This window comes from Grammomys surdaster, unplaced genomic scaffold (genome assembly GCF_004785775.1).
Source record: "Grammomys surdaster isolate TR1022 unplaced genomic scaffold, NIH_TR_1.0 364, whole genome shotgun sequence".
Lineage (NCBI taxonomy): Eukaryota > Metazoa > Chordata > Mammalia > Rodentia > Muridae > Grammomys > Grammomys surdaster.
This window is the reverse complement of record NW_021604783.1, coordinates 2,504,516-2,530,466: the sequence shown is the minus strand read 5'-3', so window position 1 is coordinate 2,530,466 and position 25,951 is coordinate 2,504,516. Positions and strand designations below refer to the sequence as shown.

Below are 25,951 nucleotides of genomic sequence, written 5' to 3'. Positions count from 1 at the left end.
TTTTGCCTGCATGTATGCATGTGTGCATATGCACTGGGTGTGTACCGGGTGCCTTCAAAGATCAGAAGAGAGCAACAGAGCCCTTGGAACTAGAGTCATAGATGCTGTGAGCCACCATGTGAGTGGTAAGAATTGAATCCACATCCTCTGTCTGGAAGAACAGCCAGTGTCTCACCTCCTATTTCCTGTTCAGCTCATTGGCCATCAGCTTTTTTATTGACAGGTGATGTTTATAAAAGATTTTCTCTACAACAAACAAACACACAAACAAACAAAAAATAGAGCCAGACAAGGTCTTTAAAAATCTCAGTACTCAAGAAGCAGATTTTTGTGAGTTTGAGGCCAACCTAGTCTATATAGCAAGTTCTAGGACAGCCAGGATTACACAGAGAGACCTTGCTTCAAAACTAACTAACTAACCAACCAACCAACTAACTAACTAAAATGGGGGGAGGGATAGAGAGTTATCACATCTATATCTGTTAAGTAAGCTTGCTCAACAGTTGAACTCAGCTCTTGGCATGCTCTGCTCTGATTAGTTGCTGCTCTAGCTGCACTGGTGTGCAGAAACCATTCCAGACCCTTTGGAAGCCAGGCGGGGTCTGAGCTCCTTGGTTGGCTCCTCTGCTCTCTTTCCTCAGTGCTAGCTAAGCACATCCCAGTTATTTTGTTTGTTTGTTTGTTTGTTTTTTGGGTTTTTTTCAAGACAGGGTTTCTCTGTGTAGCCCTGGCTGTCCTGGAACTCACTCTGTAGACCAGGCTGGCCTCGAACTCAGAAATCTGCCTGCCTCTGCCTCCCAAGTGCTAGGATTAAAGGCGTGCGCCACCACCGCCCGGCACACATCCCAGTTCTTAAGTCTCAAGAAAACACTGACAGTCGACCTTGAGACAAGGCAAGATGAAAATATTCTTTCTTTCCCCTCAAGCTACAGAAAAGTGTATTCTATTCATGATATAAAGTGACATAGACTGCTCTGGAGAGATGGGTCAGTGGTTAAGGCTGCCTTATGGAAGACGATGACCTAGGTTCAATTTCCAGCACCCACAAGGCAACTATAATCATCTGTAACCATTTACAAGCGGAAGGAGGGCCTGGGCTGTGGTGGCACATGCCTTGAATCCCCAGCAAAACTTCAAAACCCCAGTTAAAACTTCAAAAAGAATGAGAAAGGAACTATTGTATTTAACAATGGGAATGCACTGCTCATCTTTGAGAGCAATAAGTACAACATACCATCTAGTATTGGTGTAGCTCTTTACAGTTCCTTTAAAAATTTAATAAAAAACCATTGTTATTATTGTGGGGTCAGCAAGGGGAGCGTGCATGACACCACATATGTGTGGAGGTCAGAGGACAATTTTGCAGCATCTCCTCCCCCACCCCTTTTTATTTATTTATATATTTATTTATTTTTCTTTGGTTTCTTCAGACAGGATTTCTCTGTATATCCACGTAGCTCTCCCTGGCTGTCCTGAAACTCATTCTAGGCTGGTCTTGAACTCAGAGACCCACCACCTGCACTCTGCCTCCCAAGTGCTGAGGATTGAAGGCATGTGCCACCGAAGCCCGGGCCGTCTTTCCGCTTGTAAATGGTTCCTTGGCCTTGAGCTTACACTGCCAGGTTTGCAGCAAGCACCTTTACCTGCTGAGCACTCTTGCCTGCCCTCTTTATAGTACATGAAGCATTTTAACACAAGGACCAGGACACTCTGCTGGAGAATAACACACATCCCTGGCCCTATGCATAGCAGAAGTTCACTGAAAGGCAAGCTTAGTTCTTTTCCACGGCACCCTTAACTCTGGGGACAGTGGATCCCTGTGCAGTTCTCTTAGGAGCTAGAAGGCAGTGTGCTCAAACATGAAGGGTCACCCTGTGACCTAGTAAGTGGCTGTGCATGTGAGCAGGCAGGACTGTGGCGTAAGGACACTGGATGCCACCCCAGTGGGCCCAGACAAGACTGAGCAGACTGACATTTGCTGTCCTGCCTCCATTGCTTCGTTTCCTGTTGAGAGCTGAGAATTTACCAAGGGTTTGCTAGTCATGAGGAAGAAGTGACCTCTCCCAGCCCCTTTCCAAACTTACTACCCTCTCAAAAGCCCCGTTATATCCCTGAGACTTGGAGAGACTTGGAGCGATTATCATGCCTTTTACAAAAGAGACAGGACTTGATTATAGGCCAGGATTTTGATTGAGCCAGAGTGTAAGCCCTGTGTGAGAAAATATGCCGCAGGCTCCTTACTCCACCAGCGAAAACCAAAAATCTCTAGCCCACTTTCCATTTTTATCATAGCCAATTTGAGTTCTATAAAGATTAAGCAAGAAAATCTTCATAATGAGCAAATAGTTCCAGAAAGATAGTGTGATCCTCCCTCCACTTCCATACACGTGAAGAGCCTCTGACTTCCACTGTAAAACTAGTCTGAAGAGTCTGCTTAGTCGGGTATATAGGAGCTATGCTTCTCAAGACAAGCCCCTTACTTCCCTTGTACAGAACAGAGGCTCCCCTGACTGCATGTAACTGGTGTCGACCCATCCTGGTTTCTGTTAGGACAAAAGGTCCTGCCTTTGTAAGTGTTATTTGGGCTGAGAGGGGTTGCTGAGTCATTACTTTGAAACAACTGTTGCCTTCTAACCGGAATCAACATGGCCCTCCCCCAGCATTCTCTGTGTTTCTGCTAAGAGCTGAGCTATTCCTCCAAAAGATGCTCAAGTCCTAACTTTCTAGTACCCAGGAATCCAACCTTTTGAAGTTTCGAAAGCCCAAACCGTTCCAGTTGGCTTTCTCTCTGCCTTATGCCTGTGCATAAGATGTAAGCTCTCAGCTGCTGCTCCAGCACCATGCCTGCCCACGGTCATGCTTCATGCTACAGTGCTCCTGGACTCACCCCCTGAAACTATAAGCAAGCCTTGGCCATGTGTCTCCTCAAGGCAATAGAAAAGTAAAGAACAGAAGGAGGGAACCAACATCCACAACTGTCTTCTACCTCCACGTACACATTTGTGTGTGTGCCTCAAATAAATGTAAAAAAAAAAAAAAAACCAACCAACCCAAAAACCCAAACATTAGAAAAGATCTTCGAAGATGATTATTACAAAATGACGTCCTTTTGGCTAGGTCCTCATCCCACTGACATAAAAGAAGGACCATTCATAGGGATGAATGGGAGCTGCATAGGTGACTGTAGTTGAGAGCAGTAGCTGCTCTGGCAAGACTGGGGTTCAAGTCCCAGCACCCACGTGACAGCTCACAACCATTAGCTCCAGTTCCAGATCTTCTGGCCTCCTTGGGCGCTCATGGTACACATATATACAAATAGACAAAACACTCATATTCATAAAATTAGTCTTAAAAGATTAATAGACTGCTTCATGATTTTGCGTGTCATCCTTGCACAAGGGCCACACTCAACTTTTCTGTGACCTTCCAATGTTGTTAGTAATGTAATGTGTGCTGCTGAAGCAGGCACTCTTACAGTCTTCTGAAACTTTCAAGTGATTTGAATGCATTTGATCCTCACACCCCCTAAATGCCGGGATCATAGGCATTCACAACCATGCCTAGCACAACAGTAAAGTTTTTGAAAAGCAAACAAACCATACTGTGAGGAGAAAATGTATTCTCAGCTGAGAGGAGCCTATGGTGGATCAGTGGGTGATCTTGATTCCTGAGCCTGAGAACCGAGATGATAATAAACGGTGAAGGCCATTTTGGGGGTGTATGTGGGGGGATATACTTCCCACTCTGCACAGCCAACATGAAGTCAAGAAAAGAGATGGCCACATCTGCCAAGCTCCTGGAGAAGAAAGTGATACTGGGGCTCACTGTACCCCCTCACCCAGCAGCTCAGATGGTGACTGTATCTCCAGGGTTGGGAAGCAATCAGGAGGTAGAAGGTCAGCTCGAGGGAGGGGTATAACTGTCCTGGTAACGTGGGCCTCCTGCACCCTGCTAGACTATTACAAAGGACAATGTCTTGGAAGGAGAAAGGAATGTGAGCTATTGGCCAGGGACAGAACAAGACTTTGGACCCTAAAAACAAGCTGGGAAGTAATGTCCTTTCCTAGGGAAAAATAACGCAGCTTCCCTTGACATGTCAGTCACATTGGCTCATCAAAAAAGTAACACCCAGGGCTGGATATCTGTAACTCCAGTTCTAAAGGATCTGCTAACCTCTTTTGGCCTCCGTGGGCACCAGGTATGTTTGGTGCACCTACACACATACAGACAAAACATCCCTACATATAAAATAAATCTTTTAGGAAGTAACAAACAAAAGTCCCCAACTCAGATGGGCGGTGGTGGAGCACACCTTTAATCCCAGCACTTGGGAGGCAGAGGCAGGCGGGTTTCTGAGTTCGAGACCAGCCTGGTCTACAGAGTGAGTTCCAGGACAGCCAGGGCTACACAGAGAAACCCTGTGTCAAAAAAACAAAAAACAAAAAAATCCCCAACTCTTCATTGAAGGTAAAATCTGCTGGCAGCAGGCAGGTCATGAGAACCCACTATTGGTGGGTAAAATCCCTTCACATGTTTGAACTTGTTTCTCATGACAACTTTTTGAGGTAGGTAACATTGGGGGTGTTAGTGTCCCCGAAACAGGAGAGGCCCAGCATGAAGGATGATCAGTTTTTAGTTAGTTCTGGGACATGGAGGAAGACAGATGTGGAGAGTAAAAGGCTGTAAACCCTCCCTTTGTACATCTCTTCCAAACAATTTAATTAATCGATTAATTGATTGACACAGGGTTTTTTTTTTTTTGGTTTTTCGAGACAAGGTTTCTCTGTGTAGCCCTGGCTGTCCTGGAACTCACTCTGTAGACCAGGCTGGCCTCGAACTCAGAAACCCACCTGCCTCTGCCTCCCAAGTGCTGGGATTAAAGGCGTGCACCACCACCGCCCGGTGACACAGGGTTTTTCTGTGTCACCCTGGCTGTACTAGAACTCACTCTGTAGACCAGGCTGGCCTCAAACTCCTGAGTGCTGGGATTAAGGCGTGTGCCACCATGCCTGGCTGGAGAATCATTTATTAATCCATGGGCGGTGTTTCCAAAGCTACTTTCTTCAAGGCCTAGAGAACAAAACAGTTATGGATCCTTTGCCTGGACTGGGTTCTGAACTGTAACCCACAGTTTGCCCTTCTCCTCGCTAGCTAGCAGTGACCTCAAGCCAACTTTTTTGTTTTGCTTCAGAGACCTGTTGTTTCCATGGCGATTAGTCACTTCCTAGAATGCACTGACCTGTGCCAAGAATACATAATTTTATATTCTTGAGGTATGAGAGGCAGTCTCAGACCAAGATCCAGCCAATTCTGACCTACATTTAAAATACTTAGATTAGAGCAGACCACACAATTCTTCCTGCATGTCATTGTAAGAGCACATACTTTCTGTTAACGAGGTTAGGAGCTGCTGGATACAGGTCTGGGAACTCAACTCTGGTCCTCTGCAAAAGCAGTGTACAGTCTAAGTGCTGAGTCAATGCTCTGGCTTCCAATGTAGATTTCTATTTAAACAGCTTTTTCATTTATATATATTTTGCCTGCATGCACTTGAGCACTGCATACATACCCAGAGGCCAGATGGCATCAGGATCCCTAGAAACTGTTGTGCCATCATGAGATGCTGCAAACTGAACCTGGTCCCTCTGAAAGCCGCAACAGATGCTTCTGGGTACTGAACTCTCCGGTCCCCATGCTTAACGGTGCTGAGGACTTGAAGTCAGGTCCAAATGCTTACATTGCAAACACTGGGTTTTTCAGTGATCTGTGCTGGTGAGGTGCACGGTCAGTTCTGGTAATGAACTAGTTCTTAAGTCATGCTCACTCTCCTGTTCTCAGTTTTGGCTTTTTCTGACCATAGCTTTCAAATCAGCCACCTTCTCCATGTGCTAGTTAAGTCCAGCTCACTATACTTCTTCACTGAATCTGCATCACTCACTGAAGCTATCAACTTTGTTTTCTCAGGATTGGGATGTGTTAACAGCCTACAGGCTGAGGTTTTCTCTTCATCTGTACCCTTGGATGGAGCAGAGTTCAAAAACTGCTTAAGCACAGAGCAGTGGTGGCACATGGCTTTAGTCCCAGCACTTGGGAGGCAGAGTCAGGTGGATTTCTGAGTTCGAGGCCAGCCTGGTCTACAGAGCGAGTTCCAGGACAGCCAGGACTACATAAACTGTCTCAAAAAAACCCAAAAACCTGCTCAAGCTGTTAAGTCATGATCAAAAGGCATAGCCTACAAGAACATGGTGGTGTGGCAGTGCAGCCATGTCTACACTTGAGAATTCCTTTCCTGACTCTGCCATTCACTGCTTACTAGGGCAAGGCTGTTGGAGCTCCACTGTGTTTTCCATAGTGAGACCTTATCTCAAAACAAGCAAAAAGAAATTAAAAAATCACATCAGCAAAGTCCTGCCTGGAGCGCACTGTTCCAGTTACTAGTAGATACCTAAACCTTCTCAACTAACAGCTGCCAACTGCAGGACACTCCAGACTGTTTTCTGAGAATCCATCATTTCTTTTTCTTGGAAATTATGTTGCCAGTATGAGCCGAGCCAGGCCAGGCTCAAAATGCTTCTGCCTCCACCTCAGCTGGGATTTCTCATGTACCCACTGCTGCTTGCAACTTAGTTATTTCACAGCACTGATCCAACATTAGCACAGGGAAATAAAATTTTACCACCAGTGATAAAAGTCTCACTGTAGTGAAATCACAGCAGCCAAGAGGGCCAGCTGATCCTTCAGAGGAACTAAGCTCAAGTCTGGACACCCATAATTTGATTCAAGGGGATCTTGTGCCCTCTTCTGGCTTCTTTAGACTCTGCAGGAATTTGGTTCACAGATACACACAAATGTAGCTACATTATCAGGGTTTTTCCAATGCATTTCAAATAGTTTAGGTCCTATGAGATGGTACCAGCCTGTAAGACTGAACAACCTCTACAACTAACAAGGTGGGATAACTGACTCCTAAGGGCCCTTTCTAGGTATCAGTCCATTAGGAGTACTTTCAACTGGCCATTCCTATAATCCTACTCAGTAAAAACCCTCAGGATAAGGGCTGTTGTTAAGACTCTGAGGCTGCCAAGGCTAACTATTAAGTATAAAATTCACTATAGTTCCTGATTCCACAAAATTATTAGGAAACAAACAAACAAACAAAAACCCCCACTTAATTCCACATAACTTGTCATAGTGGTCTCGGGACATGTGAGGGCGGCTGTCCTTTCTAGACTCAAAAGAGTAAGCCACAGAAAACAGGGTACTTTAAAAACACCACACAAGACCAGACTACTCAAGCAGTCTTTAATGAAAGCCGTGCATGAGATGTCTCTACTCCTGCATCTTCTCAATTGTTTCTTCTTTGTATTTGCCCTTCTCCTTTCCTACTTGCCGGGACTTGGCTTTCCTCTCCAGGATCTTCTTGCGGTCCTTGTCCAGCTTTAGCCTGGTGATAACTACCTGCAGGAAAAGAGCCAAGGGTAGTGGATACCTAAATGTTACTTCCTAGAAGCCCATACCAATGAGGCTTCTAGGAGCAGAGGGTCAGAGTTTGCCCATTTAATCCAACCTCATCACATGCTGCCGAAGGACCAAGAACTGACCACTGCATTTACCTCAAAAACTGAGCTAGTGGTAGAAAGCAAAACCCAAGCCAACAAGCCAAACCATTAGAATATGTATGTTACAGAATGAAATGGTCTTGTTAAAGAGACACCTCACTTGGGGCGTCTTCTGTGTGGCACACACCTTTAATCCTAGCATCCAGGAAGCAGAGATATGCAGACCTCTGAGATTCAGAAAAACAAAAACTCACTAAGAGCTCACTAAGGTGATGTGCTGGGCTGGAGGGGCAACAAGACCTACATGCCTTCGCTTTCCACAGGCACCACACACACAGAAGCAAACACTTGATGTGTTGTGATATGTACTATGTAGTGGGGAAGGGAAAATAAATCATGGCACAATTTTGACACTGATATGAAGGTTATTTTGGCTTTTCTGTAGCTTGAAAATGACATTTTTAGCACTAATAAGTCTGAAAACCCGGAAGCAGTTGCTGTGCACATCACTCACACATTAAACAGTCCAACCACAAATCTTGGATAAATGACTTGAAAAGTCAGTCTAGGACAGGTATGTATCATGGGATGTTCTAAACGGCCTCCGGGATTACTTAATTACACTGAAATAAACAAGCCTGAAGTTCTGTTCATCACATAAGCACCCTGTTTCCCAGACTTTAGAATACTAATCATTAAGCCAAGTGTTCGAGGAAAAGCACACAGTGATGTTCAGGACACTGATTTCAGTTAAACCCCAAATGTAAACGCCATGCTGCTTTAAGAAACATTTCTAGCACAGGGGCCACTCGCAGGTGCCCTGTAAATATGAAATCACATATGTACAAGCAAGCAGTTTCCTTCCCTCAAAACCACCTACCTTGCTGGGGTGGATGCCCACATGCACGGTTGTGCCGTTAGCCTTCTCCCGCTGGACTCGCTCAATGTAGATGACGTATTTCTTCCTGTACACTTGGACCACTTTGCCAATCTGCTGGCCTTTGTAGTGTCCTCGGACAACCTGAATGCAAAACAAGGAGACCGTGAGCAGGAGTGTGTAACACAGTAAACCGGAACTTCTGAGCCGTTTACACACTGTGCACTTTTCTGGTTTTTCCAGACAGGGTTTCTCTGTGTGGCCCTGGCTGTCCTGGAACTCAGAAATCCACCTGCCTCTGCTTCCCAAGTGCTGGGAAGGCGTGTGCCACCACCATCCGGCACAGACCCACACTTTCCCTTTTTGGGATGAGGTTACTAAGACCCAAATCCAGGACCTATACATACAAGGTAACCACTACCAACAGTGGACTAAATCTCCAACCCTAATCTTTTACTCTTTAAAGAATAAAAATCGCCGGGCAGTGGTGGTGCACACCTTTAATCCCAGCCTGGTCTACAGAGTTCCAGGACAGCCAGGGCTACACAGAGAAACCCTGTCTCAGTGTACACCTTATATCCAAGCACTGTATCTTTATTGTAAGTTCAAGGTCACCCTATCTACAGAGTTCCAGGACAGCCAAGGGCTATACAAAAAACCGTGCCCCGAGAAGCAAAGTATTGTTTTGGGGACTTTTAGAACTTACCAATCACTAGTTATAAATTATAACTACAGAAAAGTCTCACCCCAATAGAACTAATAGAATCCCACACAAATACATTAACCAAAAGAAAACACTGCTTTCCAGTTCTTTCATTTGATGCAAAGCAACCGTTTCAAACATCAAATGCAGGTCCGATTAAAGGCGGCAGGGAATCTACTTGAGAAGTCTTGTAGCCTTGTATTTGGTGGAGGACTAGTCAACAGAATTGCTGAAGTCCCCTCCCTCACCCCAATAATCGCAAATCGACTCACCAAGCAAAGAAACATACCTGAACTTCATCATCCTTTCGAATGGGCATAGACCGAACATTATACTTCTGTCTCAGTTCTTTGGAAAGAGGGGAAGACATGATCTTCCTCCGAATGTGAGAAGGTGCATTGAAATGCCGTTTGCGGTTCTTGCTTCGGTCAGAAGTCACGAAGGGATTGAATTTCATTTTGGCTAAAAACAACAACAAAAGACCCTTTAACGCTCCAACTATCAACCAGTTCTCCAAATAGCATCAATTCCACTTCGAAAGCTCACAACGTTCACTGGAAGATGTCATGCTCAGTTACTCCATCAGACCTTCCTATCTCTGAAAAGTTTTTTGCGGTTTTTCAAGGTGGAGACTCTGCCATTAGTAACAGCCGTCTTACTTTTAAGCTTGACTTTACAACTTAAGCACCCCATGATGGTCCTATATAGCGTCGGGTTTTACCTTCTCATTTACAAACTCCGGTGTTCTGCATTTTGCTCCTTACTTGAGCATGGAAACTAAGGCGGGATCTCCAAACCCTTCCAACTGGCGAGAGGGCTAACCACACAAACGATTCGAGGCTATTAATTACATCTGCAGAGGCCCCCGCCGGCCTTCGAATCCACAAATCTGTTCCCTACACCTCTCCAGTCCCGCGGTCCCTGGCTAGGAAAGACACGGATCTAGCCCATCCCAGCACGGCTCCCTGGCTGATGCCGAGCCATCAAGACTGTTTCGGGGCCTCGGGACAGAAAGTCTCATTGCCTCGCCGCGGATGGCTGCGGATTCCCCGAGACAACCTGCCTTTCGAAAACTCACCGGCTGCGATCCACCGATGGCCGCAAAAGGAAAGAGATCTACACACGACTTCCGGTTCTGTAAGTTGCCGCGAGATCTCGCGAGAGTCTCGGAGCGAAAGGGGAGAGGAGGTTGAGCGAGAAGAAACTAGGCATGGAAGGTTAGCGACATCTAGCGGCTCGGAGGGGAACTGTGAAGGGGTCCTGACGTCATCCCTTGGAAGTGTGAGTGCTTGGCTTAATCCTTTGGGAAAGGCAGTGCTGCTCTGGGGATGAAGAGCGTTGCTTAGGGACCGTAGGCCGGCATGATGGAGAAGTGAGAGGACCTGGGGGACTTCACCCTTCCATTCCCGGGCTCCAGGCGTAGCGCCTTTAAAACTATAAACCCCTCGGTTCCAGATCTGATGGAGGCAGAACAAGGGGGTCCGCTTCCCTGCAAATGAGTTCTGACGTATCGGTTTCTGTCGAATGAATAATACAGACGTCATGCTAACAGGAGACACGTATTTCGTAAGACACAGGGAACCTCCTGAGTCCTCGGCACAGCACACTCTTCTACACCCTTTTACATGGCTAACGTCTTTAGGCTGATGCAGGTGAACTGTCCGCCGTGGATAACTGAGCCACGAAGCAGTGACAGGAAGGTGCAAGGGAACACAGGACTTATGACTTTTAGTGGAGTCTAGAACCCATGAGGCTGGCTCTCTAGGCATCCGTGGAAACGATATGGCTCGGTTTGTAGGACCTACTGTCAAGTTGAAGAGCGAGAAACCATACCTTTGAGGGTTCAAAATCGAGTCATCTGTATTCATGATTTTAAAATAGTGTGCTGTCAAATATTAAAAGAAAGCGCCCCAATTTTATATGTCATTGAAAATTTGAAAGCTGGGCATGCCGGTACACACCTTTAATTCCAACACTTGGGAGGCAGAGGAAGGGGGATCTCTGAGTTTGAGACCAATCTGGTCTACAGAATGAGTTTCGGGACAGTCAGGAATATACAGAGAAACCCTGTCTTGAAAAACAAGAACAAAAACAAAACAAAAAAAATGAAAGAAAAGAAAAAATGAACAAAATCTGCAGTAATTCTATTCAACAAATGCTTATGGTACATCCTTCATGGGCTAGCTTAGAGCACTGGAGGGACAAAATAATTCCAGGTTTGTGCTTGCAGGAAGTCATGGTCTAAGAGGGGGCATAGGCATAGGAAACAGCAAGTTTCAGGTCACAGGAAACTTGAGCCAGCTGCCTTTAGCTTTGGGATCAGGGAGCTTTGTGCGGTGAGGTCACCCTTGACTAAGTTTTGAAGAATTTTGTTTTTTGTTGTTTTTTGTTTTTGTTTTGTTTTTTGTTTGGTTTTTCGAGACAGGTTTTCTCTGTGTAGCTCTGGCTGTCCTGAACTCACTCTGTAGACCAGGCTGGCCTCGAACTCAGAAATCCACCTGCCTCTGCCTCCCAAGTGCTGGGATTAAAGGTTTGCACCACCACTGCCCCGCTTGAAGAATGTTAAAATTAGCTCCCGGAGGCAGCAGGGTAACTTGAGGGAGGACTGGAGGTGAGAGGCAAATGTCATTTTCCAGGAACTAGGCTCTGTGCCATTCAGAGGGAAGCCCAGAGGTCACAGGGCTGTAGCGAGCTGCCCACAGCTCCTACCTCCCACGATCCCGCCTTCCTCGCCTTCTTCCCTCTTTTCTGACCCAGAGGTCACAGGTTCATAGCGAGCTGCCCACAGCTCCTGCCTTCCTCCCTCCTTTCCAACTCACCAGCTTGTTTTCAGGAAAAACGTTTTGTAGTTTCCTTAACAATCTCTCCTCTCCCAGGACTCCCCACCTTCTCTGGGGACACCCTGCCCTGGCTTGTGCCTCCTTGGTTGCCCCAGTCTGGAGATTCTGAATCATCAGAATGAAACCTGTAGGTCAGGGTTTGGACAACACCGCCACTTCATACAGCGATAAGATTACACAGCGATACAAATTGCCCGTAGTCTAGTTAAGGTCTGCTTATCTCTCCAGTGTCTGTTGGGTGTCTGTCTCATGTCCTTCTTCTCTACCTTCTAACTTGACTGAAAAAGATTCTTTATTTATTTTAGTTTTCCAAGACAGGGTTTCTATGTGTAGCTCTGTCTGTCCTGGAACTCACTCTATAGACCAGGCTGGCCACAGAGACCTGCCTGCCTCTACCTCCCAAGAGTTGGTTTTGGCCGGGCGGTGGTGGTGCACGCCTTTAGTTCCAGCACTTGGGAAGGAGGCAGAGGCAGGCAGATTTCTGAGTTCGAGGCCAGCCTGATCTACAGAGTGAGTTCCAGGACAGCCATGGCTACACAGAGAAACCCTGTCTCAAAAACAAAAATTATGTGAATAGGTGTTTTGCCTGTACACTTATGTGTCTATGTAACACATACATTCCTGGTGCCTGAGGAGAACAGAAGAGGGTGTTAGATACCCTGGGACTGGAGTTCCAGATAGTTGTGCGTCACCTCATGGGTGCTGGAAGTTGAACCTGGGTTTTCTAGTAGAGTCGTCAGTGCTCTTAACCACTGTGTCCTCTCTAGCTCCATTTTAAAATCTCATTATTTTATGTGTATGAATGTTTTGCCCGGATACATTCGGTGTATACCACACTGCATGCCTAGTGCCCCTAGAGGCCAGAAGAGGGCATCACACCTTAGAGATGATTGTGAGCCACCTTGTGGGTGCAGGCTAGTCTTATGTCAACTTCATACACAACCTAGAGCTATCTGAAAGGAGGGAGCCTTAATTGAGAAAAATACCTTTCTTAACTAGTGATCAATGCCCAGCCCATTGCAGGCTGTGCCATCCCTGGGCTGGTGGTCCTGGGCTTATAAAAAAGCAGGCTGAGCAAGCCAGGGGAAGCAAACCAGTGAGCAGTGCCCCTCCATGGTCTCTGCATCAATTCCTGCCTCCAGGTTCCTTCCCTGCTTGAGTTCCTGTCCTGACTTCCTCTGATGCTGAACAGCAAGGTGGAAGCTGAATAAACCTTTCTCCCCCACTTGCTTGTTGGTCATGCTGTTTCATTGAAGCAATAGAAACCCTAACAAGGATAAATATTAAGCTCCATCTCTCCAGCCGTAAGTCTTCTCCAGGTGGATTCCCATCTGGGCAAGAATTGTATACACTAAAACTTTTTCCTTTTTACACAGCAATACAACAAATTGCCAGTGGTCTAGCTATAGTCCGCTTACCTCACCAGTGTCTGTTGGGTGTGAGCCCAGGGTCTGTCCTGCTAAGCACTTTCTCTACCACTGAGCTATCCTCCCAGCCCTCTATTTAGGTTTTGAATAAACATTTGCTTGACTTAAAAGTTCAAAAACATAAAAGACAAAGTGAAGTCTTCCATCCCATCAATTTCTCTGTCCTTTCCACGGTCAAATCTGTTAGTAGGGTGTTTTGTTGTTGTTGTTATTTTTTTCTATTTTCCCCAGCTAATGCACATATAAGCAAATAGGAAAATACTTATTCCTCTTTCCACAGAAATCATAGTGTCCAGAACCCGGTGTTCTGTGCCTGGCTCATTCCATTTGTTGCTACATCGTTTAGTCCTCTTTGGGACCGAAGGCCCTGGATCTCAAGGTTAATAGCCAGTTGTTTGTTGATTACCACTTAGGGGCTTTCTTATCCTTTGTTATTACAAATAGGGCCACAATTATATAATATTGTGTGTATGTCACCAGCCATCTAGACAGCTGTACCAAGGAGACACATTTCTAGAACACAAACTGCTGGGCCAACATGGGAACATTGAGAGATAATGTGTCCAGCTTCATTGGACAGCTTTTACAAATATGCATTTCTAGCCAGGCGGAGGGGGCACACATTTTTAATCCCAGCACTTGGGAGGGAGAGACGGGTGGATCTTTGAAAATTCAAGGTCGGCCTGGTTTAGAGTGAGTTCCAGGACAGCCAGCTACATGGAGAAATCCTGTCTCAAAAAAACCCAAAAACCAAACCAACCAAACAACAATAACAAAATAAAAAAAATATGCATTTCACTAACAATTCACCTGCCACCCCAGCCTCACAAGTAGAACAGGATTTAATAAGCTAACAGGTAATCGATGCCAGTGGTTTTGATTTATAGTTCTTTTACAAATGCGCCTCAGGGTCTTAAGGACTTTGGGATTTTTAGGAGTCTACATTGCCAAGGTCTCTGGACTCTGAGAAAATATCTACTTTTATTTTAAAAATGGCTTCCCACCTTTATTTGAAAACGAAAGAAGTAGCCTCTACAAGTTGCAGCCGAACAACATGAAAACGTCACAGGTATTTTGGAAGAGCCTCGGCAAACACTGCAGGATTTGGAAGGCTTTGAATCAGTTCCCTAGAATCTCGTGGCCAAGGTGGACACAGACTCACAAGTCTGCAAGGTTCCTTTTGTTTCTATAATAAATATCGCCCCACCCTCCGGCCCAGTACCTGTGTTCTCTAGTCTTAAAAGAAGTATAAACCACTGGTGGACACCTGAAAGCAACAGCTACTTTGTCACAAACATCCCTTGTTGAGTGAGGCTCTTTCTGATGGTCCCCAGATGTCAACCACGGCAGACATCGGAGAAGTAGCTAAGAGGGATAGCATTATTTCCTTCTACACAGGTAGTGAACTCCTGTGGATGTTGTGGATGGGCTCAACTAGTGGCACACCCTGGATGCCAAACCTCTCCTCTCTGAGACAGTAGCTGGAAGTCGCTGTTGTTTTCAGTGACAAGGGATTAGCTTCCTTGAGGACTTCCTCAAGAGAGACCCACTCGGAGGCTTTCCTTATAGGCGTCATCAGTGAGGTACCCAACCACTCCAGGGTGCAGTGCCCAGCTCTCAGCATCTGTTGAGACAGCTGACAAGCTCAGCTGCTTTCTTCCCCACCCTTCCTCACCCAGCTCAGCCCTAGAGCATCCACCTGGGAAACTGGCCCAGCTGGTGTGGCGTCTAATGAATGGTTGGCTCATGAGGGGGTGGACTGGCAGGGAGGAAGGTGGGAGCCCCCAGGGGTTAACTTGCTCACCCAGCTCTCAGCTGACTCAAGTCTCACCTGGAGGGCGTCCCCTCCACCCCTTGTCTTCTAGTTCACCCTTGAGAACTCTAAGACTGGAAGTCAGGTCTGCTCCTTGGGCCTGGCAGTTTACAGAACCCTCTGAGGCTGTGCCTAGTCTGTCAACAGCAGCCTCTTTCACGGAGTGTTTCCTATTGACCACCACCTGGAAAACCTTTTCTCGGTTGCCCCACTTCCCACCCCCTATCCTGGGCTACAGCTTCTGAGATCATCATCTTCCTCTTTCAAGATGATGGGTTGGAGACAGGACCACTTAGCAGTGGGCGGCTTGAGGTTCTTATGTGAGGCTAAGATGCTGGAGAACTGGAGCTAGGACCCTAGCTGGGCCTGTAGACGATCCTCTGTGGGAGGGAATTCTGATCTGGAACAGGCCTTCCACTGGGCTCTCACCTGGTAGGACACCGGCCAGCAAAACTACCTAGGTCTACCTGGCTTCAGGTTTGTTACTTGGCTGGTAAGGTTTATGACCCTGTAGGAGAGCAGTGGCCACCCAGCTTCTAGCTTGCTAAGTTCCAGCCTAGAGAAGGGGTGTTTGTTGGGGATACTTATGGGGCCACAAATGGGGAGTTGGCCATTCAGTGTTAGCCTCAGGGTATCTCTGTCCCAAGCCTCTCCTCATGCCAAAGCCCTCACTGACAAGGCATGAAAGGTGGAGACAAAGCCCTTATCCTTCCAATATGCCCCCACCTGTGTCCTCTCTGAGTCCGGGACCTCCCTCTGCAACTTGATTGTACCAGGTCTACACTAGGACCCTCTGCCCTCTCCCAAGCCGTGGCCAGCACAGCTTAGATACTGGGCCTTGCTCCCCTGTCCTCTGCCTGCCGCCACTCAGGCCTGCTTCCTCACCAGCAGCACCCAGGGCAGGATGGCAGCTACCACAGCCACCACAGCAATGAGGGTGATGAGCAGGAGGGCCCGAGACCGGCAGCAGAAAGAACGGGTGGCGCTGGGAGCCGGGGATGCCTCAGATATCTCTGCCAGGCTACGTCGGGGCAGCACACTGTCCTGTTCCCCCAACGGCATCCCGTGGCGACTGATGATGAAAATCTGTGACTCTCGGGGCAGGGTGGGCAGGAGGTCCAAGGGGAGCTGAGGCCCCTGGCTTGGCGATTGTCTCCAGACCTGGTGGGACATAACCAGGGGGTTTGTGTGGCCTCCACGGTCTGGTGAGGGCACGGAGGGCAGGCCCACAGGCACAGCCAGGGTCTGCGAGCTCTTGTCCAGCATGGAGGGCCAGCGGGAGCTCTTCTTGCTGAGGAAGGTGACATAGCGGCAGATGGGGCAGACGATAGTCCTCTGCACCTGTCCATCCACGCGGGTAGAGAGCAGGTACTTGACCAAGCAGTCATGGCAGAACACATGGCCGCAGCTCAGTGTCCGGCTGGCGCCCTCCAGATCCCGGAACTTCTCGTAGCACACAGGGCACTCGCTGCCCGAGCTGTCCTTGCTTCCCCCTTCTGACATGGCCCCTCAGAGATAACAGGCCTCAGCTGGGGGATGTAAGAGTGAAGGGTTGTGAGCATCTGGGAATTTTTCCACTTTTTCCTCCCGCTTCCTGACCCCCACTCGCATCCTGTCTCCACCTCTTCCCCTTTGTTTCTGCTTCTCCTCAGAGGCCTACCTGGATCAAACTAAGATGTAGCGCCTAGGAGACACAGAGGAGTTTTACAGGCTCTCCTGGGGCCGGCACCAGGAAACAGGTAGGAAGTGCGTGGAGTAGGATGGATACCTGAAATACCCGATGTCTCACCACAACTATGACAAGCACTGTTGATGTCACCAGCTCACCTCTTCCTGCTTCAGTGCTGGACCTGGCTCCCAGGGCAAATGGGGCCTATGGAGCTCCATGGCCAGGTGCATAGGCTGTTCTAGTCAGTTTGGCTCTACACTATGAACTACATGTACTATTCTTCAGACTTCCCTGTCAGCCGGGCTTCGCTGATCTGTGGATCCCATGTCTCTTATCACCACTTCCAAGACTGGCAGTCATAACTATAAAGCAATTGAAAAAAAAAACCCAAAGCTCAAAACATACACACGCAAGTACGGCTGGGCTTCGAGGAGTCACATACCAGCCATGTTCAGTCATTCGTCAGAGGCTCCCTCTGTGGAGGCTCGAGGCTGTCAGAAGGTTCTGATTAACCTTGATAAAAGTAGATTTTCATTCTTGGAGGATGTGTCTGGTATTTTGGAAATGGGCAAAGTCACCGAGATCCGAGCCTGGTGAGAAGGCAAACGAGGGGTCAGAGTCATTGTATTGTTTGAAGTCTAAGCTACTGAGTCTCTGAAGCATGCGCGGTGGGTTTCAAACTGATCTGAGAGGAAATGGGAGAGCCGATGGTTCTCTCAGCAGGACTGTGAGTGACTTGGAAGAGGAGCAGCTGCTTGCATGGGTGGTGGGTCCAAGTACTTGCGTATACATGTCTCCAGAATCACAACTCTGGAGCCTAAACTTATCCCGAGACTCCTATAATTGATATATGGTGCCCTCAGTGACAGAGAGCAATGACCCCAAGATCCACTGAGGACAGACGGTATGGCTGCCCTGAGTGCTAACAGGTGCACAGTAGGAACGGGATTAGCTAGCTGGAGGAAGATTCTATAAAGATCATGAATCTTCTGGAACCACTCCCATCCCCCTCCATTTGCTTAGTTGAAAATCCCTGTTGTTGGGTTGAAAATGTCCTAATTCTTACAAAAAAAAAAAAAAAGAGTGGGTGCGGTGGGGGTGGGTGGGATGGTGTTGGGACCATAGAAGCAGTCCAAAATTGTTGTGGAGGTTTCTCTGGTCTCTGAGGTGACTAATGTGGCCTCTGAGCTGGGAAATAGAGTCAAGTACTCAGATGGTAGAACTGGGTTGAATTCCTTATCTATCTGTGACTATCGATTATGACCCTTGCCACCTGTTAACCTTGGTGAAGTCGGCTAGCCTTCTGAGGTTGAGAGCTGGGCACGGTGGTCTAGCCTGTGACACAATGAGTTTAAGGACAGTCAGGGTTACATAGTGAGACCCTGTCTCAAGAAAACAAGGCAAAGCAAAAAGATGCAGCTGACAACAGCACCACCTTCCTCCCAGAATGGGTGGTGGCGTTAGTGAGTGAAGAGTATGTCAGGCAGGAGGTGCTCAGTAACAAAGGAAAGAGTCACTGTTAAGACAGGCTAAGCCCTCTCTTTTCTCCTGGAGGAGACCTGGAGATCCCTGTTGGGCATCTTGTCTATAGAGTCACAGCCCTTAACAAAGGGCAGTTCTCCTCAAATTAGAATAAACCAACAGAACTACAGTAGACTAGGTAAGTGGTGGCACTAGATAAAGCAGGACAGCTGCCAAGTTCTCAGATTTGTTTCCTAATAGACATCCAAAGAGGCCTGAATGAGTGGGTTGCTATCAGGATGATTTTTCTGAAGAAGAAAAAAAAAGATAACAAACAACCAAACTGTTCTTCTGCATTGTGTAACTCTCCAAGAAATACAGGAGCAATCCCCACCATCCATCTGCCCACCCATTGGATTTAACAGCTATTTGCCATGTTCCTGGTATTTGCCAAATACTGAGGTTGTACTCTAGGGATAAAAAGTAGTCATGAAGTCCTTCATGAAGCCTAAAGGACACTTGTGACTTGTTTTTCCTATTTCTTGGAGACAGGTCCTCATGTAACCCAGGTTGGTCCAGAACTGGGCTATATAGCTAAGATAGACTTGAACACTTAGCCTTCCTGCCTCTATTCACCACATGCTGTGGTTACAGGCGTGAACCACCGTGTTTGGCTATAAGGTTTTGTTTGTTTATTTTTTGTTTTAATAGATTTTTTTTTTTTAAAAAAAGGACTGGTTGATGGTCAGTGCCGTAAGTTGTTTGGATAACTGAGAAGCGAGGTTCCAGACAGGGAAGAGAGCAAATGTGAATCAAAGAGGAAGACAGGATTTCAGTATCAGTCAGAATGTCTAGTTTTATAAACTAATATACTCAGCATTGGAGATGGGCGAGGGGTGTGTGTGTGTGACTCAAGGTCACCTGGTGGTGATGAAAAGAGAGGAGACAGAGTCCATGGGTGATGCAGAGAACATTAGACCTGTTGATAACTGGCTGAGTAGATGCAAGTCAGAAGTCATGCTAAGGCTGACCAGAGGAGGAGCAGCTTTTTTTTTTTTTTCCTTCTTTGCGTTCTAGGAAAAGTCAAAAGGCAGTTCAGGGAGTGTCAGAGACATCCTGGGTTACTCACCAGGACCTTTCAGTTTCATGCACCCCAGGAGAGCCACACAATTCATGCTTGGGCAATGCACACACCACACACACACATACACCCCAGACACACACCTTCTCAACTTCATTTCCCAGTGTGTTTTTGACCCCTCCTTTCTCTCCCTGGGGAACCTAACCTGACTCTGTCTTGGGATCTGGGGTGTGGGAGCATAGCACACAAAATACTAGGGGTGTGCTGTAGTTAGGGCACAGTCTGGGTGAGTGACACTGTAAGGCATTCTGTACCAAAGACATCCACGTTGGTGCTTTTAGGAAACTGGGGAAGAGGAGGACTGGGAAGTCTTCCTAGCTCAAGTGAGACCAGTGTTGAGCTAATAATAAATAATTATAACAGCGGCCATTTATTGAACACTAATTACGTGTTTGGCACTTGGAATCCCTTCCTCACCTAATCCTGACAACAAGTTTGGGGAGGTAGGTATTATCGCCATTTTACAGCCGAGGGACCCAAGACTTCAAGTAAAGAACTTCATCAAAGTCACAATGCTAGTATAGGGAAGACCTGGGACTTGAATTCAGGACAGCCTCCCTTGACAGCCCATATGATGTATTGTCATCTCTACTGGGGTTCAGAAGGGCCCCCACGGAGGACGGTTCAGACTTTAGGGAGAGGAGTGAATGATACATCCCCAGCAGAAAGGGGATACACCAGTTTCTGGAGTGCCCCTAAACAGGATTCTCCCTCTGGCCACTTGTGAAGTGAGAAGGCAGTGGTTAGCTGAATGGAGCCAGTCTCACGAAGCCCCTTTACCCAGGATTCTCTACAGGAGCATCCTATCTCCAGGACAGAGATGAGGAACAGGTGTCACCCACCCAAAGGACCCCACATCCCATGAGACAGAATGCTACGTCTAGACACCTCGAGTTTCCTCCCAGAGACCTAGTGCAAGCCTGGAGTTCCCTCCCAGAGACCTAGTGCAAGCCTGGAGTTCCCTCCCAGAGACCTAGTGCAAGCCAGGCGGTTTCAGCCACGGCTGCTTCCCCACCCATCAGCAACACGAACATTTGCTGTCTTTCTCCTTCTGCTCACACATTATTCCAGCTCCAGTTCACAGCATTCTCAGAAGCCATCCTCCACCCCAGCCAGCACCCCTCCCCCAACACGCACACTTTGGCTGTACCTGAGAGAGTAGTGTCGGTCTTTCTACCCAAGTCCTTCACAGATGGGAGCCACCCACCTGGGCTGACAGCTGCTGTCACTGTGCCGGCTGTGGAGGCATTTCTTAATGACTGAGCAGGTCGGGAGGACAGCGCAGGGAAGTGAATGCTGCCCAACCCGTTTTAGGCCAGGAGGCTCTCCGGTGCTGCCCAGGGGTTGGGCAGCTGCTGGAGTCAGGTGATCCCAGTGAGGATGCTAGCTGAGGAGCCCGGGGCTGAATCAGAGGGTCTCACTATAGAAGCAGTAACTCAGGGTTCCTTTGGCCAAGAAGGCTTCCCTGGTCATGGATTTCCCATCCAACCATGGGAAAACTATACATAGGGATCCCTCTCTTTGACCACATGAAGAGTAAACGGGTCAATAGGTCAGAGCCTAAGTGGGCTGTGACACTCCAAGTCCCACATTAAGTTTGGTGTGATGTACCAATGTGCAACTGTTTTTCATTAAACAGAGGGGCTTAGTGCGCCAATAGACCAACCGCTACCAGTACAAACATGCATAAGTTGGTTTGGGGAATAACTTTGAATGATCTGAAGTACATTTGGACAACTATGATCGACAAGATTAATTATATATTTCAAAATAGTTTGTACAGTACAGGATTTTGAATATTCTCAACACAGAGAAATGTTTTATCAGTTATATCTGAGTTTATGGATATGCCAGTCACTCTGATCCAATCATTAAAGACTGTATACATGTGTTGAAATGCCATGCTCCGTATTCTACCCCTTACATATGTACAATTGGAAATTTAAAAATTATTAAAATAATATTGAGGGGCCCGGGATGTAAATCAGTAGGTTAAGTGCTTGCTCAGCACGCATAAAGCCCCGGGTTTATTCCCAGCTCTGTATAAACCAGGTGTGGTAGCATCTGCCTGTAATCCCTGCACTCAGAAGGTAGAGACAGAAGGATCAGAAGCTCAGGATCAGCCAGGGAGAGGTGTGCACACCTTTAATCCCAGCACACCAGAGGCAGAGGCAGGCTGGTCCCAGGACAGTCAGGGGTACACCAGAGAAATCCTGTCTGGGGGTGACGGGACAAGTTCAAGACCATCCCCAGTTACACAAGGCCAGTCTGAGCTACATGAGACTCTGTCTCAAAAAAAAAAAAGTTGGTTTTTTGGGTTTTTTTGTTTGTTTGTTTGTTTTTTGTAAAGTTGAGGCAGAGACTCAAGCCTCAGAGCACTGGTTGCTCTTGCAGAGGACCTGGTTTGATTCTCAGCACCGCATGGTGGCTCACAACTATCCATCCTGGATACTATCTAGTTCCAGGAAATGTGATGCCTTCTTCTGACCTTGGTCGACACCAAACATGTACATGGTGCACATATGTACATATAGGCCAAACATACATATGTAAAATAAAATGACTAAAGACAGAAAAAAAATCAAAAATAGCGATATATACGTACCCAGAAGTCACTGACTGTGGGACAGAGGTTCAAGTGTCAGAGCTGTCTGAGGAATGGTGTTAATACATGACAAGGTTTATGGGAAGAGACCTGAAGGGAGACACATCAAACCACTATTAGGAGTCAGTTTTCAAGGGAATTAAAAAAAAAAAAAAACCCGAGAATGTCTGTCTGTCTTTCTTTCTCTCTCTTTCTCTCTTTCTCTCTCTCTCTTTCTTTCTTTCTTTCTTTCTTTCTTTCTTTCTTTCTTTCTTTCTTTCCTTCTTTCTTTCTGATTTTGGGAGGGCAGTTAAGTGCCACAGAGCACTCTTGTGTGCTCTGACGCCTGGAGCCCAGAGGACACAGGTCATCAGGCTCGGTGGGTGGCCTGATGTGCTTTTATCTGCTGAGCCAGTTCACTGGTTCTCTCTTTTAAAATTATTATTATTATTATTAGCTGGTGTCTGTGTGTGTTGTGACTGGAGTAGGGGCATGTGCGGCACGGCTTGTGTGTGGTGGTCAGAGGAGAGCTTTATGGGGCCCGGGGATGGAATGCAGGTGTGCGCTTGTGTGGCAAACATCTTTCCTCACAAACCCAGCTTGCCAGCACATGAACACATTTCTTTTGTGATTATAAACAACCAAGAATAAGGGAGAATCCAAGGTGAGGGAACTGGAAAATGTTTTGGGGTACATTCCTTCTCAGTTTTCAGGAGGTTCCCCCAAAGCCATTTTTTTTTTCCTGGAAGAAAAAGAGAAAAGGTTACTAGTTACAAAGCATACTATGTGTGGCTCGTAGTGTGACCATTCTGCCCTGTCAACCATGGTCCTGTCTCCAGGGACATTTTGCACTCAGAGGATGACATTCCAGGGATGTCATCCAGCCACTTCAGCCAGGGATACATGTCTAGACAGGTAAACTGTCAAGGCAGTCTCTCATGCTCTTTTTCTGGGAGTTCCAGGTGCCCCAGATTTAGTAAAATAAAATCACAATATAACTAGATAAATCTGGCTTTCAGATAGACACCAAATGATTTTTGTCATTATCTGTCTGCCTGGGACACACCTATATTCGAAAAAAAGTATATCCATCCATCCATCCATCCATCCATCCATCCATCCATAATCTGGAACCCAAATTTAGGCACTTACTTGAGAAGCTGATGCAGAAGGGTCATAAATTCCAGGCCAACCTAAGCAATTTAAGTGAGAACTTGTTTCAAGGTAAAAGGTTTATTTAACATGTGTGAAGTTCTCCGTTCAAAGCCTGGTGCCACCATAAAAAACTAGTATGATAAAATTGCCAAGTTCTCAGATCCTTCTTCAGTGTGGCTTTTAACTCTCCCTAGGGATTTCTGGGCGTTCCTAAAAAGTATCAGTCCCCACTGTGTCTCTCAGGGAGGGGACTGAGTCAAGACTAGGTGATCCCTGGATTTTGATTTTTAGAATGATTAGAAGTTCCTAAATATGTTTTATATCTTCCCACATGGCCTTCTATGAAGCTTGATTTTAAAGATGACCCTTCAGAGATAGCTATTACCATACTTCATCATAGCGTCCTTCATGTGTCCTTACTAGTAGTGACTAAAGGGAAAAAGGCCATTGTTCTTTTGGGGAACAGACTTAATCTGTCAGTGCCTTGGTGCTTCACTCATAAAAAAAATAGAGATAATGGTGCCTACTCTATAGGACTGTTGGAGCTATAAGGCGGATGATGCATGTCATCTGCCTGAAACAGGTTTGTGTGAGGGTCCCCGTTGGTGTCACCGACATCCTCATCACATGACAAAAAGGGAATCGAGGAGGACGTGAATACTTCCCAGCTCCAGCATCTGGGTCTGCTCTTGATTGGTTCAAACACTAACATTATCCTCAGCAGCCTGAATTTCTAGCTCCAGAGGGATGGAACAGGCATTCCTGCTCTGGACAGCCATGCTGGAGAGTTGTCTTCCTTTCTGGAGCCACATTGGCTGTGTTATTCCAGGGTCTCTGAGGCACTGATCTGTTCTGGAGAAGAGGTTGCCTACCAGTGGGTGGGTCTGGAGCCTTCATTCCCTCCTTGGAGATAAGACCTTCCTTAGAAGCAGGGTGTGAAGCTACCTGTAGCCCTAGGACTCAGGTGGGTACAGGAGGATCACAAGTTTGGGGCCAGACTAGGCTACATAAGACCCTGACAGAAGCAAACAACAAACACCTTTCTTTGGGAGACATGTTTGTGAAGGTAAAAGACTTCCAGGCTGAGGAAGAATCCTAGACAAACTGGCTGGCCACTTGCTAACTACAGGTACAATGTCTGCATGAGATGAACATCTAGACAAGGGACAGAAGTTCCCAAGTGTCAAAATCCCCTGGAAATCTGATTAAGAAAACAAAGCTTCAGGCCCTGGTGAAGGACTTAGCAGATATTAGGAAAAGCCCAAGAAGCTATATTCTATATTTATCTTTAAATATTGGAAGGATTGGTGGACAGATTTGTGATATGTAAAAAAAAAAAAAAAAAAAAAAAAAAAAATAGTGTGTGGGGGCTGGAGAGATGGCTCAGCGGTTAAGAGCACTGACTGCTCTTCCAGAGGTCATGAGTTCAAATCCCAGCAACCACATGGTGGCTCACAACCATCCGTAATGAGACTGGATACCCTCTTCTGGTGTGTCTGAAGACAGCTACAGTATATTCATAAATAAAATAAATAAATAAATCTTTAAAAAAAAAAAAAAAGTGTGTACTAATGGTCAAGTCCAGGCCTGGCTTATCTGAGAATTTCAAACTCGATGTACTAAGGTTTTCAAAATAGATATTGACAAAAGAACACATCAGAGGATTCAAAGTGAGGAATATAAGATGGTAGCTAGCTGGGCGGTGGTGGCGCACACCTTTAATCCCAGCACTTGGGAGGCAGAGGCAGGCGGATTTCTGAGTTTGAGAGTTCGAGGCTAGCCTGGTCTACAGAGTGAGTTCCAGGACAGCCAGGGCTACACAGAGAAATCCTGTCTTGAAAAAAACAAAACAAACAAACAAAAAAATATGGTAGCTAGAGGGTCCTTTCCCAGTCCCCCGTGTAGCTACTGCCTTGCCATCCCTTCATACACATTCGTAGGTTTGCATATAAACCTTAGAAAATAACAAGTGTTAGCGAGCTGTGTGTGTCCTCCCAGAGGCAATGTAAAATTATGTGGTGTCTGTGGAAAGCCATGTAGTGATTCCTCAAACACTAAAACATAGAATTATCTAGCAAGTCCACTCCTGGGGATACAGTCAAAAGGTTGATGGTGCTGGAGTGGTAGCTTAGTTGGTTAGGAGTGAGTGCCTGCTGTGCAAGAGGCCCTGGGTTCAGTCCTTGACAGTGCTTGAAACCAGGTATGTTGGCACACGTCTGTAACCCCAGCCCTCGGTGGTGGGAGCAAAAGGTCATGGTCACCTGAGCTCCTCCAAGCACAGTGGCCCAGTGGCAGAACAAGGAATGGTTTTTATCCTCTATTTACCTCTCCTGGGTCCTGAGCCCACTTAGCCCAACCTGACAGCAAAATACAGTAACCAAAACAATTCTGTTCTCCTCGGAGTGGCTTCTGTCAGGCACTCTGTCTGAAGTTTCAGTTGTTGGGGTTTTAATAATTGAGGCCCGCTGGTGACACATGTCTTGATCTGTGAGTTCACGGCCAGCCTGGTCTACAGAGTAAGCTCCAGGACAGCCAGGGCTAAATAAGAGAAACCCTGTCTCAAAAAACAAACAAACAAAAAAAATTGAGCCTGTTTTTTTCTTTGTTTTTTGTTTTGCTTTCTTCGAGACAGGGCTTCTCTGTGTAGCCCTGGCTGTCCTGGAACTCACTCTGTAGACCAGGCTGGCCTCAAACTCAGAAATCCGCCTGCCTCTGCCTCCCA

The 25,951-nt window shown here is 46.8% G+C and overlaps 2 protein-coding genes across 2 annotated transcripts; both read right to left on the bottom strand.

Moving 5' to 3' along the window:
* Nucleotides 1-7,301: 7,301 nt before the first annotated feature.
* On the bottom strand, nt 7,302-10,275 carry Rpl26 (ribosomal protein L26). The gene is made up of 4 exons (XM_028780131.1): nt 10,218-10,275; nt 9,429-9,601; nt 8,440-8,580; nt 7,302-7,458 (listed from the first exon to the last, which is right to left on the bottom strand). Exons 2-4 carry the CDS (start codon nt 9,594-9,596, stop codon nt 7,330-7,332), a joined length of 438 nt encoding a protein of 145 aa, XP_028635964.1. The 5' UTR covers nt 9,597-9,601; nt 10,218-10,275; the 3' UTR covers nt 7,302-7,329.
* Nucleotides 10,276-14,385: 4,110 nt separating this feature from the next.
* On the bottom strand, nt 14,386-20,752 carry Rnf222 (ring finger protein 222). The gene is made up of 3 exons (XM_028780197.1): nt 20,641-20,752; nt 17,331-17,478; nt 14,386-16,748 (listed from the first exon to the last, which is right to left on the bottom strand). The coding sequence occupies exon 3, from the start codon at nt 16,720-16,722 to the stop codon at nt 16,087-16,089; it is 636 nt and encodes a 211-aa protein (XP_028636030.1). The 5' UTR covers nt 16,723-16,748; nt 17,331-17,478; nt 20,641-20,752; the 3' UTR covers nt 14,386-16,086.
* Nucleotides 20,753-25,951: the final 5,199 nt, after the last annotated feature.

Bases quoted from the DNA above. Each gene is read 5' to 3' on its own strand.
- Rpl26 (XM_028780131.1), bottom strand. From the start codon at position 9,596: ATGAAATTCAATCCCTTCGTGACTTCTGACCGAAGCAAGAACCGCAAA. The intron at 8,581-9,428 runs GTATGTTTCTTT...TTTTGCATTCAG, and splicing joins GAAAGGATGATGAAGTTCAG to GTTGTCCGAGGACACTACAA. The intron at 7,459-8,439 runs GTAGGTGGTTTT...CTTTTCCTGCAG, and splicing joins TGGGCATCCACCCCAGCAAG to GTAGTTATCACCAGGCTAAA.
- Rnf222 (XM_028780197.1), bottom strand. From the start codon at position 16,722: ATGTCAGAAGGGGGAAGCAAGGACAGCTCGGGCAGCGAGTGCCCTGTG.